Genomic DNA, 18,531 nt, shown 5'->3' with positions numbered 1-18,531 from the left:
TTTATCTGGTAATTTGTCATGGTAAGGTGCTAAAGGGGGTTATCTTAAATATGCGGGACATGCTTTTCTTGTAAACATAAAGGGAATGCTCTCTAATATGATTTATTGATATTCTTAAAACATTAATCAAGTAATTAATAATTTCCTTCAATTGTTTGAAAACTATTAAGAGTCAATTTTTGCTTGACTCTTCAGTGTAATGAAGTGCTTTTTAAATTTTTATGGTCTGCATACCTGTAGTGAGAATTTTGGTTTCTTTAAAAATCCAGTTATGTTATGTGAATATGTTTTTGTTTTAATCTCATGTGTGGGATAAGAGGCTGCTTCATAGCAGGTGACAATTATTTGTCCCATGTACTAGGAGGGTTTTGATTATTGTCTAGCTGCAGATAGTTTGTTTGGAATTTGGGGAACTTATTAGAGGGTATAAATACCAGAACTCCGAGAGGGGTGGGGTGTGCTCCAGGAGGCTGCAGTTGGGCCCTGCTGCTGCAGTTTGTCAAGTGGTCACGAACAAAGAGAGGAGAAGGGATTGGAGATATCCTGACGGTGATTGGACTTGCCCCAAGGAACTCGATGCCTCTAATCATCAGGAAATAGTCTAAAGAAGTCTACATCCCTTTTCCCCTCTAACCTTTCTCTGTTACCTAGTATTGGAGGGGAGAAAGGGATTAGGGTGGAATAAGGATTGGAAGGGTGGTAGATATAAGAACTCAATAAACTTTGAAAGTTTTTCACATACTGTCTTACCTATTTTTTTGAGACATGCTCTTGCTACATTGAGGCTGGTCTTTGATTCCTGGGCTTGGACCTTTCTGCCTCAGCTCCTGAGTAGCTAGAACTCTGCGTCCCATGCCCAGCTTGCATATGTGACTTAGGGATGTAGAGATGGATGGCCTTCTATGGATGGGCAATGAGGCGCAAAGGCTAGTGTCTGCTTCGTGTCTCAGCCAGTACATGATTTGTAATAATGAAGGAATGTTCTGTAAGGCTGGACAGGAGGTAAATGGCCACCTTAAGGAGTTTGAGGCAGTGACTGCTGCCGTTTGCAGGCGTGGGCACAGCAGAGTCATTTTAAGATTCCTTAGAGGGTATGTGGTGGCCTGGATAGCAGTGGTGTGAGGAGTTCCCATGGGCAGTGGTGAGAGCGATGTTTTATGGAGCAGCAATTGTAGCTAGCTCACTTGCCACCTGCAAGGGTCACTAAACTGAACAGAAGCAGATACTTGAAGCATTCAGTCATGGACCTGGCATGGAGTATCTGGCGAGGAATGGGTGGCAGTGGTATGCTGGAGGAAGCTCTAGAACACCAGAGTTGAGTTCTGTCAGGATTCTGGATGGCTAAGAGAGTCAGGTAGACCAGACCTTGATGTGTTCTCATGGATACTTTGCAAAACCAGGACATGGGACCCTTCGTCTACTGCTTTATCATGAACGTCACACACTCATGTCCTGAAGGCTCTGGCTGTGTACCCTGTGACTCTACTTGTTTATGTGTGGGGTCAAGTGCCTTTCTCAAGAATTGGCTTTATTGGCTCCACAAATTGCCAAGTGAAGTCAGTGTCTCATGTCATTGCTGCTATCACTGTCCCTGAATTGAAGTAGTCTGGGAGTGAGGACAAAAATAAAGGGGAATGTGAAGGATACCAAGGCAGATCCCTGTCCTGTTCTGTATTTAGGGCTACAGCAGTTACACTGCTATGCATAGTGTATGCAGATTTACTTTCCTACTTGTTATCAAGTCTGTGTTGCTTCCAGATACCTGTATCTCTGCTTTACAGTTACTCTAAGGAGAGACTGGAGAAGAAGTCTAGTGAGTGGCCCCTCTGTCCACCCTGGGCTTTCTTGGTACTTAGTCATGGTTCCCTCAGAATGAAGGCTCTGAGACATGGCTGCCTGCCCATTCTGGGTTTCCCCTCTGCTCTGCCCTGTGCATCTTTCAGCTCAAGCTTCATTGCTGTCTTTCCCAAGTCCCTAGTTCCTTGCAGCCCTTCGTTCTTCTAGAGCCCCACACATCCTGTCTATCCCACCCCAGCCCCTCTATCCAGGCTCCATCTGTGCTCTCTCCAGTGACTGACTTTGAGGGTTGGCCCCATCATTTATCCTACCCTGTGTTGAGCCTGCTCCCCGTGTGTTGAGTACTCCTAAAGTATTAGCCTTCATGGCAGCAGAGAACTTGGTGCAGACACTCTTCCTTCAGAAATGCTCCCAGAGTTCTTCTATTCTCTGTGGGTGTTGCTACCCTGTTGATGTCAAGGTCTGGGCCAGTTACTTAGGTCATCAGCAAATGAGCTTACATCTTATCACTACATGAAGCCTCTTGAGGTTTTATGGAACCACAAAATTCACCAGGTCACCTACTTTCCTGGGTTTCTGTAAAGGATGACACATGGTATTGCTTTTAGATGATTAGCTTTTTATTTATGATAAAGCATCCCCATCAATAATAGTCTGAGGGTAGTAGACGAGATGGATACAGAATCTGCTCGTGCAGTGAGGCATCAAGCCTCCCACACCACCCACTTGTTGACTATATCTGCTTTGCTTTACCCATGCTCCAGTAATGTCATCAAAGGATTCTCTGTATTCCCACATCCTGAATCTAGGTGTGTAGCACCAGAAGAATTAATTTTAGAAGAAAGTGTGAATACAGTTAGTCTGTCGAGGAGGGCACTGTATTCTCCTATCCCAGCCTCCTTAGGACCCACTGGCGTGTCAGTCTGCTCACTGGTAAGCAGGGCCTGAGGATCTGAGATGGCCAGGCTGGGGTGGAAAGGAAGGAGTGGGGGACACATGAGGTGTATATTTATCACAGCTGCAGTCTTGCTGAAGAGACAGAAGTCAGTGGCAGCGGAGAACAGGCACCTTGAAACTGTGGAGCCAGGGGATGACCCAGACTTCAGAGTAGCAATATAGAGTCTGAAACAAACAGCAAAAAGGCTTGTCTTAGGACCCTAGCTGCCGCCGAGACCCTGCCCACCCAGGGCAGCTCCCTTAGTACCCCTTGTGCATGCCAGGCAGCTGGGAACTGTATGTGAATGCATACACGTTTGTGTGTATTCTGTGCTGAGTTGGTCTCCCCTTACCCACCTCCAGTTTTCATTTTGAAAATCTTCAAACCTAAACATTGGAATGATTCAAGACTATATACTTCTTAGCTATAATTTTGACATGTTAAAGTTTACCACATAGCTTTTGCTTTTTTTTTTCTTTAGAGAGATCATATGTAGTAAATACAGCACTTATATTTTATAATATATCCTATATCTGTAGGTGTTGTATATGATTTCTGAATCCTTTGAAAGCTTTTTCTGCTGAAATCTCCCTATCCCACATTCAGAGCATTGCTCTGCAGAGACTTCTGGAATGTCAGGTGGTATAGGTCTTGTGAGAGCTGGGAGGAAACTGTTTTTCAACCCTGTGTCCCTTGAGGGAGTACCTGCTGCTGCTGTCATGTGTTTGTGGTTGGGAGGGAACATGTCCTTAGGTATGAGGTTGTACGTGTGTTGCTAGTGGAGGGACTACACTCAGTAGACAGGCTCTTCTGCTTACTCGCTTCAAGTCAGGGTTGGTTTGGAAGTCACAGTTGTCCAGTTGGCGGTGCATGGTCTTCCTGCATGTAGTTCGGCCGATTTCCACCTCCAGCATATATTTCAGGCCTTTCACCACCTGAAGAAACCAAAGGCCCGAGAACTACATTACGTGGCGTAGGATGCAAAGGAGTCCTTGCCTTCCCAGTTGGCCAGGCATGTCTTAAAGCAGGTAAGGAGAGTACTGGGGAGGCAAGCTCAGGACTTGGCCAGGAGAGCTGCTGCACATGGACAGGCCCAGACTTCAGCCATTACTCTTCCTTTCCTGTTGGGAGTGGCTTATGGCCCCTTTTAGGTTTCTGCCTGAAACTTGGCATTCTAGAGAAACATCAGTGAGGATTTGCCACAGCCACAGGTAAAGACCTACTTTCTCCCTCTTATCTGTCATCTCATGTCAACCTACCCAACAACCGGCATTTTAACCCTCAGTGATGTCTTTAAGCCTGCTGACTTCTGTATTGCTTGTTGGCATACATAGTACCTGCTAGATTCTCCACTCTCATGGGAACTGGTTTATTTTGAGTCTTATAATGGTAATTCTTCTCTACTTGGACACAGACATGACTTAGTTCTTTCCTTGCTTGTTTCTGTATAGTTGGAAAGTTGCTCAATTTTTAGTCCCAGTCTTAACCAAATAGCACGTGAAACAGTCTCCAGCATCACGTGAATACACAGGGACAGTGCTCATCTCCTTTATGGGGGGACCGTGGGCACTCAGGCTTAGAATCTGATTGTCCAAGGCTGGTCCTTTGAGTGCTGATAGTGCCACACATATGAAGGTGCCTAAAGCATCCTTTGTTATAGAATGTTACTCTCTTAAAGAGTTTATACTTGCCAAAAGAAGACTATAGAAGTCACCATAGCCCTGTGGCCCAGAACAAGCATGAATGCTGTAAAGCCACCATCCCCAGAGTAAGGCCTTTCTGTAGTCTTTTTCCTCTAGTCTCCAGTACACAGTGTATGTCTTCTGAAACTAGCGTCACATTAGTGGAGTGCTACCAGGCCCTCTGTGTACAGCAAATGAGAGGCTGCCAAGACTCTCCCTCCTGTCATGTTAACACATGTTCTTGGGACACAAGGATTAGCAAGACTGGCTGTACCCCTAGTACCCTGGGTGGGAAAGTTTGAGTGGATATAATCAATTACCACGCAGGCTGGCTTTGAATGGCGACGCTTGGGCAGGCTGGAGGAAGAGTGGACTTGTAGGTCTGAGAAGGGAGTAGGCCCAGTTCTAGGAGGAAAGTGAATGGATGCCATGGAAAATAGTTCAGTGGCTTTGTGGACTATGGATGGGGGATAATGACGGGATGATCTGGACCCTGGACCCTGGACCCTGGCAGGGCAGCCCTGATTGGTACTGTTGTGCGTCCCTGCCAGGCAGTCAGCCTCAGCACACCACTCTAGGACCCTGCCATTTCTTACTGCTACTGATGGATTCTGGTCAGAGGTTTGGTGGTTTTACTAAAAAACGGTTCCAGGCTATTAGGTTTAGCTCTGGGTAGCACTGGTCTTGGCTACAGTGTTGTAGGTAATGGATTATGTGGCCCAGCTTCCCAGAGCTGCCTTGAGGTGATAGCTATTGGTCCTAGTTCCTCACCTGTACCAGGGCTTTGCTGACACGGGACTCCTTGAACAAAAAGATGTCATTCGTGCAGTTGTTGAACTTTTCCACACTGTGCCTGGCAGCCTTAAGCACTTCTGGGTTATTGGTCTTTATTGTTTTGGGGAATCCTGGCTTCACACTGGAATTCAAATCTTTGGAACAAAAATCTGAAAGAACCAGACAAAAACATTGATGTCAAGGGAATACTGAGTCAAAGGGCCATGCCTCATTCCACTGTGGTATGCAGTTCTCTCAGTTGTGTGGTCTTAGCCACTTCTCTACTGTCACTGGTTTACTTCACTGCCTGACTTTTGTACACCCTTATTATGCTCTTGAAGTTAAGAACAGATGCCACGGGCTGAACAGTAGTGTAGTTCCTGTCCCCTAGTCCCTGCCTACATGACCTTGTTTCAGAACCCAGAGTTATTCTCTACATGGGGTACCAAACAGCAAAACTCCAGACAGGAAATGTGTTAGAATTTGCCCAGGCTGGTCTTGAGGCTTTCTGTCATCCCCCTGGTGTCCCTCACACCTTGTTAGAGCAGCCTGAGTCCAGCCTAAGCCAGGTTCACCTTAAACACAGCCCATGACTCTGCCACCTTGTATGTACTGGCTCCTGAGGTACTGGTATACAGGTCTTCTCTTTCCTGTTGAGTGAATGTTATCCCTTGAGTTTTGGGTGCAGAGCCTGGTATGTTGTGGGTATGAGAGGGTGGTCAGCTGGTTTTTACATAGACCTAGTTTCCTGTCCCAAGGAGTCCATATTTGTAAAAAAATGAGGGAACAGTATGAGGGGCTTCTTACAGCTATGTATAACTTGGAATTCCAGCTTCTCTTGGGATTCCCTGCTCCCAGAGGCATCAGTGTGACTGATCCTGAAGACCCACCTCACTGGAGACCCTGATCCAGTCAGTCCCTTGCTCAGCTTATTCATAGGATCGCTTTTCAGTATCCCAGAGACCAGCGTGGTGAAGTGAGGAGGGCAGGGCTTGGCCAAGTGTATGTATTTGGCCACTCGGCTTCAGGGTCTGGACTTTTATCATTAGGAAGATAGAAGAGTCCTTCAGGGTCTGGACTTTTATCATTTAGGAAGATAGAAGAATAGTGAACCAGTTAACTCCCTACAGCAGAAAGTGGCTTGTGGTTCTTGATGTTTTGGATTTATGTTTCTCTTGATTTTTAACTTTTTCCCCTAATGGCCAGGGATGAGTTGGATATGAAGATGAAGGGTTGATGAGATGGCTCATGGAGTAAAGGTGCTTGTTGTTGAGCTTGATGACCTAAGTTTCATCCTGGTGGAAGGAGAGAACCAACTCTCTCAAGTTGTTCTTTGACCTCCACGGTTGTCTGCATGTGGCCATGCACATAAATAAATACGTGTGCTAAAAATTAAAATGCAATGAAAATAAAAAGCTCAAGGCTAGTGGGGAGATGGGATAGTGGGGCTTTAGATTGGTAAACTTATCTTTTTAGACTTTGCTGAGATATGAGTATTCTGTGACTGTCTAGACTGGACACCAAGATGCAGGTGCTGACTGGTGTGGCTGTGCTGTTGTCTCAACTATAGATACCAAGTTCCCTTTGGGGACAAGATGATCTTTCTATTCCAGTGACTGAATAGATAGTGATCAAGGCCCAGTGGAAGTAGATGGAGAAATAGCTTTTACCTTGAACTGGGGGTTAGGAATTAATACTGTACGTAGATGACACCTCAGAACTGGAGGACAGGAAGGCTTGGGTCCCACCAGAAGACTTTTCTGTGAAAGCTTGGGGAAGGTTTCAGGCTCTGGAGCCAGGGAAGGAGTCAGGCTTTTATTAAACATGATCTTTAAAGTAGGCTGTCTGTCCATGTGGCCTCTAGAATCATGATACCCAAGGCCTTAGTGGTCAGGCCTATTAGACAGTGTTCAGCAGGGGAACTATCCACACCAGATATGAGAGGTAAGGGTATCTCAGGTGAACAGGGAGCTCCTTCCTGAATATCAGTGGTCTATATCAGAGAATCTCAAGTGAAGCACTAAAGAAGGCTGTTCTCCTTGAAATGCCCAAGATGCAACTCACAGGCCACATGAAGCTCATGAAGAAGGAAGACCAAGTGGGGGTGATTCGGTCCTTCTTAGAAGGAGCAACAAAATACTCAAGGGAGCAAATATGGAGACAAAGTGAGGGACAGAAACTGAAGGAGGGGCTGTCTGAAGACCATTCCACCTGAGTATCCATCCCATGTGCCGACACCAAAGGTAGATGCTGATGTGGAAGTCAGGAAGTGCATGCTGATAAGAGCCTGATATGGATGTCTCCTCAGAGGCCTTCAAGAGTCTGACATATTCAGAGGCAGATGCTCACAACTAGCCATTGAACTGATCATGGGGTTACCAATGGAGGAGTTAGAGTGAAGGCCATTGGACCTGAAAGGGTTTGTGGCCCCATGAGGAGAGCAACAATACCAACCAACCACAGCTCCCAGGGTCTAAACCACCAGCCTGGGAGCACTTAGGGGAAGATCCAGGGCTTCAGCTGAATAAGTAAGAGTGGAGGGCCCTGCTGGGCATAGGTGGAAGAAGAGATCCTTGACCTCATTAAGGCTGGACGCCCCAGGGGGTGGGAATTTGAGGGTGGGGAGGTGGGAGTGGGGGGGTAGGTAGTGGGTACATCTGCAGAGAAGAAGGAGGAGGGGTAAGGGGATAGGAGGTTCCTGGGTGGGTGGGGGATGGGGTAAGGGGACAACATATGAAATGTAAATAAAACATCCAATAAAAAAAAAAAAGAAAAAAAAAAAAGAAGGCTGTTCTCATTGCTTATTTGAACCTGATTGAGAGGAGCCAGGACAGCATGGCAAGCATCGTCTGGAGTCCACTATCTGTCACCTGCTACAAGTCTTTTTTGGGACAAGGGGAGAGTGGTATAATAGAGAAGCCGTGGTCATTGGGACACATGACTTTGAGGCATCCCATTTTCTTTTAGTAAAGGGAGGCCAACAGTGTTTGACCAAGCAAGGTGTCTCCTGGCAAAGGGCTTCTAAACTAGAGACCACGATCCAGTTACAGTTTATAGTTGTTTCCAGGCTATCTAGGCGTGAGCCCCTAAAGCATTTTATCCTAAGTAAGCAGCATGCTGCCAGTGTTCTCATCCAGTAGGGCTTTGGGATCTGGTCTGGTCTGTAGATCTCTCATAGCTGCGTCCTGTACAGTCTCTTCTGTTCTAGTTTGCTCTCAAGCCCCTTATGATGTTATTACAGAAGCCAAGGAAGTCTCTGAGGACTGGAATGGTGATAGGACAAATGCCAGGCTCTGCCCAGCTGCAGGTGAGCCACCCACACCCTGTCCCTCTTAGGGTCGCTCACCTATACCATCAAAATCCACTGAGTCTGTGTCTTTCCCATGAGTTCTATGGGTCATACTTATGCTTTGAGGTCCTGAGTTGTGAGAGTGGGGGCTTTTTTGAGGCAGCATTGTCTCCTCATCTGCTGGATGCTGATATTTTTTCTAGGATTAACTCTGTCTTTACCAACTGGGACAGACCCAGTGTTAGAATCTCAGCCGTTCTTCTCACTGGCTGTGCTAGCTTGGGCAAGCTACTTAACCTTTTTGAGCCTCCATGTCTTGTCTATAAATGGGGATGATGATGACACTGACCTAGCAGAGTAAGAATAAATGAGGCAGTTTGCATGAAGCAATAGAGTCAGTATCATCCAGTACCACATCAGGTACAATATGACCGCAGCAAGGATCTCCGAGGACAAACATGTTCATGGGAAATCTTAGCATGAAGGTTAGGCCAGTGATCCATTCAGGCCCAGACCCAACCTGTACCAGCTTCTAGAAGTTTCTGTTGGAATCTATTATACCCAGGCCTAGTTATGCCCTTAGCCCTTGCTATGGGGAGCAGGTGGCTACATGGCTGCAGGTTTCTTGCCTAAGCAACAAGCTGCCTCTGCAAGTCCTACTGGAAAGGGGCAGGGGATGAGGCAAAGGGTAACAACTAGCAGGGAGCCTTTGTGGAAGAAGTAACACATTGAGAAAGAAGGCTCCCCATTCTCACCAACAGCAAAGAGGCAGAGACAATGAATGTGGCAATTTCCTAAACTCTGAAGACTGGAGATACTGCTCTGGGCAGTTTAACTCCTAGGCACAGAGAGATGCCGTATGTTCAGATCAGACACATTCAGTGTCCCTGTTGCCCTTGCCTTCGGCTCACAGAAGATTCCAGAATTCCACAGGAAGTAGGGAAGGAGAGAGGGAGGGAGAAAGAGAGAAAGAAAGAGAATGAATGAATGAATGAATGAATGAATGAATGAATGAATATGAACCGTTAGAGGTCCAGGTTCCCAGCTGTTTGAGAGGAGCTGGAGAGTATCCCATTTTGCAACTGAGGCCTTACTAGAAACATCAGGTAAGGTGGTACCCCAGTTGGTAGAGATGGGGTTCATTAGCACAGCAGAGCATAGGCCTGGCCGCTGACTTGCAGGCAAGGGTGGGCACTATTGGGAGTACCCTAGGCCTCCAAACACTTGGTGAGTATCAACACCGAGCCACTTTCTCTAAGACTCTCAGGTCAGGACGAGTTACTGGCATCTCAAAGGCAGGCTGAAGGAAGTTCACTACTTCTCAGATGGTGTCTATAGGGCTTATAGTATTCCCAGGTTCCAGTGTGAGGGTGGTGTTTATTTGAGTCTGGGCAGAGAGGCCTGAAGCAGGTGGCTCAGAGAAGGTGCTGAGGGCAGGAGGAATGGAGGGGACTCATTGCAGCTCACACACCAGGGGGAAGTTAACATGGTAGAGACAGGGAATTGGCGGTCCCCCAGTATCTCCCCCAACAGCTATCCTGTGGTGTTAACTATAATGTTGTGGATGTAGCCACTCTGTTGAATTAGGCCTCAGAGGAGGCAAACACAGTATAAACACTGAGTATAAAAAACCGAAACCCCAGGACTGGTGAGACAGCCAGCACCAATGAATGTCTTCCTCAGATCTCTCAAATAGGCTAAGAGGGTTTTGCAGCATGAACACCCACCTTCTGCCCAAGGTTTTCTCTGGACAACTGGGGCAAAGGAACTGAAGGGAGGCCAGGAAGGGCCTCCTAGTGAGCACTAAGCATGCAGGAAGCAGGGCATGGAGGGGCAAGGTCTGTGGCCTGACCTGTGCTTAGTGCTGTCTGTTGTCTTACCAGTTAACTACAAACCACCCCCTGAGCTGCTGTGGCTCATCCTTATCTCAGAGCAGAAGCTTCCCCCTCCCCATTATTGTCCTATCTCCATAGTTCCCAATTCACAGCATCTACTTGGGTCTTGGATTCGGAGGCTATGCCCTGCTGTGTCTCTACACTTACTTCTTGGCACCTGATTGGCTGTGAAGGGGGATTCCATGTCTTTGGTGTCTCTTGGGTATTCCCTTTCACTGGCTCCCAATGACCAGACCCAGTCTGCTTTAAGGAGGAAGAATGACAAAAGCCTTATGCATAAGCACTGTCCTCATCTGCTGGGAGATGGTCAGTTACCAGCTTTGTCAGTTAGAGGCAGGGCCCTCAAGCCTTATCTATGTGCTGAATCTGTCTGCTGGGGCAGACGTCTTCCAGCTCTCTGTCGGGAAACACATTCATGGCTGGTGGTTAGCAAGTTAGCTAGCCTGGCTGTATCTCATCTTTCAACACAGTTGACCTCCACCTCTCACTGGCCACTAACATGCTGACTTGCATAATGTGTACCTTATTGGGGTCTCTGCAGTTAGAAAGGTAAAAAATCAGTTAGAAAAGTAAAGCTGTCAGGTACAGACGGATTGAGTGAGGCCCTTGAATAGAGGAGTATAGAAGTTGCTCTCTTTATCCCTGTGGCTGCTGCTATGCTTGATCCCTGATGTCTATTCTGCTTGAAAGTATCTGCTGCCAGGATCCAGAGCCCATTGCTAGGGTCTTTCTCAGGGTTCCAAGAGTGACCTGGGAAAGACTAGCATGCCAGAGTCCCCATACTTCTACTACTACAAGATGGTCAGGACAGTACTCTGGGATGGGGCCAGATGGCCCTTCTCTTACCTGGGGGGTGTGCCCCGTGGGTGTCAGAAGTTAGGCAGCAGAGGGCAAGCAGAATGGCCAGCCACATGGCTGGTTGAGTGAAGGGTAGTATGTAGTGGGCCAAGGCTGAATACAAGTGCTCAGCAAGTACAGCCCCAGGACCAGGGCAGGGTGGGATAGCTTTGATGGGGCGTGGTTTCTTGCTGAATCATTTTAACCAGAAGCGCTTCATCTTCAGGACTTGGGGCCGCAAGAGCAACCACTTCCTTTAAAGAAGTTTCCAAGCTGTGATCATTTGCAGGGGGAGGAGGAGGGAGAGAAGTGAGACCCATGAGCAAAGCACCCTCTCTCCTGCCCAGGGTGGGAGGAGACAGTTTTCTACCATTCACCATACACAGGAGGTGCTGATGTGAAGAAACCAGGGGACTTTCAAAAGCAGTCACTTGACTATCCTACGTTTATAGCCTCTTTCCCCTCCTGCATTCAGAATAGTCCCCTTCAAGAGACAAGAACCCGTGCTGCCTGGGTATGAGGGGTTATCTTACCTGCAGGAAAGCTAACCATACTTTCCAAAGTTCCTGGGAAAGAGCAGTGGCATGTGGCTTCTGCATCTCAAACAGGAGCTCAGTGCCATGTTAGCTGAATTGCTGATCACGGCCCACTCCAGTCTCAAAGCCATCAAAGGAGAGGAAATTCTGTGGATAGAGGTCTGATTCTGGCCATGCCTCTACTTTCTATCCAACTGATGGTTTGAAGTGGGTACCTATACCCAGTTATCTGAATCAGAATCTAGGCTTTGCTGTCATTAGACTAGGAACAACCCATGCACCTCAGTTACCTCCTGGGGAATTGTGAAACATTGGAGTTTCTTTCACATAAAGGCTCAGGGTAGGAATAGAGGAAGCTCTAATTGGCTTCAGTGTGGAGAGGTATATTATTCATCTCTCAGAACTAGTCTAGGAAGGTACTAGGGAAAGATGCCTGGGTCTTGCTTGCCCCCGAGGAGACATATAGCCCTCCCAGGCTGCCTGACATACAGATATAATCAGATCCTGGGTGCTCAGGGGGAGATCTGATCCAGGTGAGTTCTGCTGGGTCCTACTAAATTCCAAACAGGGAAGATAGGGTCTGTGGGACATGGACAAACTATTTAATCTGAGGTCCCAATAGTTTTTCTCGGTGCTTTGAGATTTATTGTTTAAATAGTTTGGTATTTAGTGCTGTGCATGTCAGGTAGTATTCAACAACCTCCATGGTCCTTCTCTGTTTGGTCTTGGGATCCCCTTTTTTTGGCCACTAGGGTTTGGGACACAATGTCTTCAGTATATGTGGGATTGACTAGTGCCTGCTCCAGTTCCAAACATCCACCAAGAGGTTGTGAGTCAGAACATAATCCCCATGTTGTATTTCCAGTAGTAACCAGAGCATCAGAGGTCTAGGTGGGAGCTGGCAGTAGATGAAGCAAGGCTGGCTGCTTGCTTGGTCCTTAGGGCAATGTGGTGCAGTACAAAGATAAATTCAGGGATTTGAATTTCCAACTCGTGCACTACATAAGTTCTGAAAGCTTCTGTGGAGACCCAAAGGAGAACCTCATCTTTTATAGTTCCCGAGATTGCTGAAAATAAAACTCGGAATCCCATCCTCCAGTTACCTGGAGAGAAGTTGAAGTCCAGCCTTGCGGGAAGCTTTGGAAATGAGAACACGGATGCAAAAGAATGGGATGCTGTGTGCTGGGAGATATGGGAAGCGTCCAGTGAAGCAGGGATATGGAGCCCCTAAATTCCGATGGGGTCTCCTTGTCAGTGAAAGAAGCGGTGTCCTCAGTGGGCTAATTCTGAATACTGAGCCCGAATTAAGGTCAGCTGTAGTAGTGAAGGCTCTGAGGTACCTAAGGACTGTGTCCTTAGATCAGCATGCAGACAGCCTCCTGGGTACTAAGGATGAACTATGGCCAGGGTGGTCGTCTCTTACTTACTGGGTTTACACACGCATAGGTTGCAGAGTGCAAGTGGCCCTGTAGGTACTGATCTTGTCCTCGGGCCAGATTGTGGCACAGGGCCTGAAGTGGCAAAAGTGTGAGGTAGCCCATGGTACTGGGCTTTTAACTAGACCAGCCTGTCATTGTTTCTTTGGATATTGGGCCTTCCATTGGAGGCAGTATGCGCATGACCCTCTGAGTATTGACTCTAAACTGAAAAGCATACAGCTGGCCTCACAAGTACCTCACAGTACTCTGGTGGACAGTTCGCAGCTGGCCCCCTGGATACTGGCCTAACATGGAGTTCAATGTACTAGTGACTCCTAGGATAAGGTTTTTGAATTCAGCAAGGAGACAGACCCCATAGGTACTGAGCTAGCCTTGAGGGCATACGTGGATAACCCTTTTGATATTGGGTCTGTGCTAGGAGCAAGTTCAACAGCACTGTTACTGGTCCTCACTGTTTCCAGCATGAGAGCAGCCCTCAGGGTGCTTGCCCTTCTGTGCAGTAAGTATAGAAGACTCCTGGGTACTGATCCTAGATTAGGGAGCTCTTACTTATCTGGCCTTCCTGTATACTGACACTTCCATGACCATTATGATAAACCCCCTTTGGTAAAGGGCTTGCTCGGGGGGCTGTATTCAAGCAGTTCCCTGGAGTCAGGGCTTGTTCTGGGGTCCTCCTATAAGAACCCCCCAGAGAACTGGACCTATACTGCGAGCACTGTAGGGGATGTCCCTGAGTACTGGGAATGTCCTTGGGATGTCATTGCAGGCAGCTGCTTTGGTAATTAATGTTCCTGTACTTGGGACAGCAAGAGGGATGCCCCATGTGTATGGACCTGACCCTGTCCAGCAACCTGAGGGGTGTCTCTATGGTGGGTTAGGAGTCCAGACCTTTGTGCAGTACACTCAGATCTGTGGTAGGCTAGGCACCCGGGCTATTCTCCATTTCACTGTGGACCTTCTTTGATGTGTCACTGGACTTTGCAGGTTTTATTGCTTAGTTTCAGCTACTACACGTTGTTTCTCTTTTAGTTTTGATTTCTCACAGGGTCTAAAGTGGAGAGGAGTGGTGGTTATGTCTTTGGGTTTGACAGAGGCTTTCTCTCTCCAGCTAGGTGGACTTTTACTCAGGAGTCAGGGTGCTGGGAGCTCATGGTCTTAGAAAACTTTCAGTGGCCCTAGGTTCTTGTGTGAATTTGAAGGATGAAATTCATGGGACAGAGAGGGTGAGTTTTAGAAAAGAGCTGCATTGCTAGCTGCTTAGGAGAAAGAAGGCAGAGGTGCTGGATGACAGGAACAGGTTCCATGGGTTAGTGCATCAAGGGGTACCAGCAAGTACCTGCTAGTCTGGCAGCTTTTTTTAAGCAGCAGGAACTGGGGTGAGGCATGGGCAGTCACACAGTTGGTGTTGGTCACACAGAGGAGAGAAGATGACAGGAAACCAGGACTTCCTTCTGGCATTTCTGGCCTCTGGTCAAGGACAGAACTGCAGATGAGATTACAGGCCTTCTGGGAACTGCTGCTCTTTAGTGTCCATACCCTAAAACTGCCTGGCTAGTTTTACTTCATGTTCTCATCATCCCCCAGACCAGCCTTCTGAAGAGGTAACCCCAGCTGCTCTTAGCAGTGTGGGTGATGGCTGATCTTATGGTTTCCTGCTTGAGTGGAGTTGCTGCGTGCATCCCACAGTGGGCCTTTCTAAGGGACCATGATAGTACATGACCAAGGAGCATCAAGCTGAGAGAAGCACCTGCTGTTACCTGGGATACTCCTTGGTTAGGTGTAGGGGTTGCCAACTGTTTGAAAAGCCTAGACCCACAATTAGTGTGTACATGAAAAGTGGAAGCAGGCAATCTAAAGAATTAAATGAGTGTCCTCCTCCCTAAAAAGAGATGAACTGCAGGCTAATACAATGTTGGCTACTATTTCCCACTAGATACCATGCTTTCCATCCTCCATTTTAAATGCTGACTAGGCTCAAGTGCAGAAAAAAAATCAGGTATTTTTTAAGGTTATGGGTCAAATGAACCACAGATCTGTGTGATCAACAGAAGATGGTAGGACTTCTGGTTTCTCCTTTGTCTTTCAGTCATCAGGGAACCCCCTGATGGTTCTCTCTTCGTTAGCCACCTTGAAGAAAGGAAGGACCTTGTTCCAACTCCCCTTTCCAACCTGTTGATGTCACATTTGTTGGGCAGTTACATATATCATGTCTGATTAGGGATGACTAATATTTTTGGATATGTTAGAGTCTTAGATCATGTAAAAACAAAATCTTAGATCCAAAATCTTAGCCCTGAGCTAGAACTGACATGAATTCCTCTTCCCTCGGAACTAGCTTTCATGGTACCAGGAGGTGCATGTAACTTCCAAAAAAGGGAAGGAACCAACAGTCCTTCCAAACTATGAGTGTCCTGAGTGTGATGAGTGTCCTACTCCCTAAAAAGAGATGAACTGCAGGCTAATACAATGTCGGCTACTATTTCCCGCTAGATACCATGCTTTCCATACACAGCAATATGAACTATAGCAACAATCAGCATGGCATTGATAACTCTAAAGGTAAAGTAGTGCCATGCATATTTTGGCAGTCATCAGCAGCTCTCTAATTGGACTTAAGACTTCCCTGCTCAAACAGAGAAGAACCATGCCTGGCACTGGAAACCTAGCCACGGACCCAAGGCTAGTCATGGGTCTTGGAGCAGAAGAATCTTTATCTGCTACTTTATTACACCAGCATAATCCCTAACATTCTAAATTTTTGTTCTTATGTGCACAGGAAATTATAGCCCTAATTCTCCCTCAAGGAAATTTCTTTTTGCAACAGACAGAGACCATTCTAGAAAACAGCAACCGATCAAAATGCAGGGATGTGAAGCCCAGCCCCAAATGGATACACCTACAAAACAACTCCTGCACCTAAGGCTCAGGAAACATTGCAGAAGAGGGGGTGGAAAGATTGTAAAAGCAAGAGAATCATGTAGTTTGCTGTTAACTGTTTTCTTTAAATGTTAGAAGCAACACCTATAAAAATGTCACCAGCATTGCTGCCTAACTGAACTGAACGAGGATTCTAACAACAGGCATGCTGTTGTAGGCGGGCAAAGCTCACAATGCCTCAACCCTTAACAAAGAACTGCTAACAATGAAGGGATATGGAGAGCTGCAGAAGTGGTCTTTCTTAGGGAAGAGCATACCAACTGGGCATCAAATACTGAATATCTAGCCTTGAAAACATACAGAAAAGTAATGTTCTATAGACTGAGCAGGTTGTGTTTATATTTTTGGGAATATATATGTACATATATACATATATAATGTGACTTTTAAATATTTATATTTATGGTATTATATATTATATGCATATAGTATGAATTTTAAAGAGCTAGGGGATATATGAGGATTTGAAGGTAGGGAAGGGAAGGAGAAAATCATAAGACATAAAAATATTAAAAAAAGTCCCTGTTCTTCCTTTGGACAGAAATATTTCTTGGTTAAAAGAACTTCTTAAAAGAACAGGGACAAAAAGTGGAACAGAGACTGAAGGAAAGGCCAGCTGGGGAATGGTCCCACCCACTGTGTGTCAGTTCCTGGGGGAGGTCTGGCCAGCAACTGAGTCAGATGCTTGGAGTCAACCATCAGACTGAACTCAGGGAAACTGGTGGGGGAGCTGGCGGAGGGGGATCACACCCCATTGGAAGAACAACATAGGCTGACCTGACCACCCAGTTCTCCCAGAGACTAGACCACCAACCAAGGAGTGTACCTAAAGGGATCTTTGACTCCAGATACATATGTAACAGAGGATGGCCTTGCCGGACAGCAACCAGAGGGGAGGCTCTTGGTTCTGGGGAGGTTTGATGCCCCAGAGTAGGGGGATGCTGGAACGGTGAGGCCGGAGAGTGTGGGTGGGTGGGGGGGACACTCTAATGCCGGCAAAAGGGAGGGGGAGGGAAGATATGGGATAGGGCTTTGGTGGAGGGGTAACCAGGAAGTGGGATATCATGGGATACAGGGTAGGTAGAGGGGTAACCGGGAAGTGGGATATCATTTGAGATGTAAACGAACAGAATGATTAATAAAAGTTAAAAATAAATAAATAAATGAATACATTGAGTGCAGATATGATGAAGTTTATAAAAATTAATATTAGGTACGGTTTGCAAAAACCATTGCAGCATCACACAGTCTCCCTGACTAACTAGTAAATATCAGTTTCATGCATAATTATCACTTTTTTATTGGTTATTTTATGTATTTACATTTCAAATGTTATCCCCCTTCCCAGTTGCAAACCCCCATTCCATCCCCCTACCCCCTGCTTCTATGAGCGAGCTCCCCCATCCACCTACCCACTCCCACCTCACTGCCCTAGCATTCCCCTATGTTGAGGCATTGAGACTCCACAGGACCAAGGGCCTCTCTCATTGATGCTCGTCCTCTGCTACACACGTGGCTGGAGCCAAGGGTCCTCCTCTGTGTACTCTGTGGGTTGTGGTTTAGTCCTTGGGAGCTTTGAGGGGTCTGGTTGGTTGATATTGTTGTTCTTCCTATGGGGTTGCAAACGCCATCCATCCACTCCTTCAGTCCTTCCCCTAACTCCTCTCTTGGGGTCCCCGTGCTCAGTCTGATGGTTGGCTGTGAGCATTTACATCTGTATTGGTCAGGCTCTGGCCTCTCAGGACAACCATACTAGGCTCCTGTCAGCAAGCACTTCTTGGCATCAGCAATAGTGTCTGGGTTTGGTGTCTGCAGATGGGATGGATCCCTAGGTGGGGCAGTCTCTGGATGGCCTTTCCTTCAGTCTCTGCTCTATTCTTTGTCCCTGCATTTCTTGTGAGCTTGGGGGACAAGGTTTTCTGGGTGGGATTGGGGTGTGGAGAACTGTGGCTCAGCTCTTGGGTGCAGATGGAAACCATGTAAAATATCATGTTGAAACTTTGGAGCTTGCCTGATTGCACTCCACAGGACCCAGCAGCAGGAATCAGAGCACGGCTCCAAACCACTCTAGCAGGCTCCGTAATGATTGTTCTTGTTGTCTCATAGAAAATCAAAGAGAAGGCTTTTGTTAAGGTTCCTATGATGTGAAATGTCCAGTCCAGGCTCATGTGTTTGAGCACTTGTTTTCTAGTAGGTAGCACAGCTTTGGAAAGTGTAGAAAGCAGAGGAGGTTGGGCCTAGCTGTAGATCAGGTAGACTGTTGGGGAAGGGTTAGAGCCAATGTATTTAGTCACCTCATAGATTCTTGTCTGGGTACCAGCTGCTCCCACCACAATGCCTTCTGTACCCTTTCAAAGCACAAGCCAAAATAAAGCCTTTGTCCCTCGAGTTCCTGTATGTTATGTGGG

At 46.9% G+C, this 18,531-nt stretch overlaps 1 protein-coding gene across 1 annotated transcript; it reads right to left on the bottom strand.

Annotated features, from left to right (window-relative positions):
• Nucleotides 1–2,395: 2,395 nt before the first annotated feature.
• On the bottom strand, nucleotides 2,396–11,398 carry Cst7 (cystatin F). The gene is made up of 4 exons (XM_028774980.1): nucleotides 11,221–11,398; nucleotides 5,188–5,360; nucleotides 3,553–3,669; nucleotides 2,396–2,919 (listed from the first exon to the last, which is right to left on the bottom strand). The coding sequence occupies exons 1-4, from the start codon at nucleotides 11,285–11,287 to the stop codon at nucleotides 2,842–2,844; spliced, it is 435 nt and encodes a 144-aa protein (XP_028630813.1). The 5' UTR covers nucleotides 11,288–11,398; the 3' UTR covers nucleotides 2,396–2,841.
• Nucleotides 11,399–18,531: the final 7,133 nt, after the last annotated feature.

This window comes from Grammomys surdaster, unplaced genomic scaffold, assembly GCF_004785775.1.
Source record: "Grammomys surdaster isolate TR1022 unplaced genomic scaffold, NIH_TR_1.0 251, whole genome shotgun sequence".
Taxonomy (NCBI): domain Eukaryota; kingdom Metazoa; phylum Chordata; class Mammalia; order Rodentia; family Muridae; genus Grammomys; species Grammomys surdaster.
The sequence above is the reverse complement of the archived record's forward strand: the minus strand, read 5'-3'. Positions and strand labels throughout refer to the sequence as shown.

Bases quoted from the DNA above. Each gene is read 5' to 3' on its own strand.
- Cst7 (XM_028774980.1), bottom strand. From the start codon at position 11,287: ATGTGGCTGGCCATTCTGCTTGCCCTCTGCTGCCTAACTTCTGACACC. The intron at 5,361-11,220 runs GTAAGAGAAGGG...TGGTTCTTTCAG, and splicing joins CCACGGGGCACACCCCCCAG to ATTTTTGTTCCAAAGATTTG. The intron at 2,920-3,552 runs GTAAGCAGAAGA...TGTTTGTTTCAG, and splicing joins CCAACCCTGACTTGAAGCGA to ACTCTATATTGCTACTCTGA.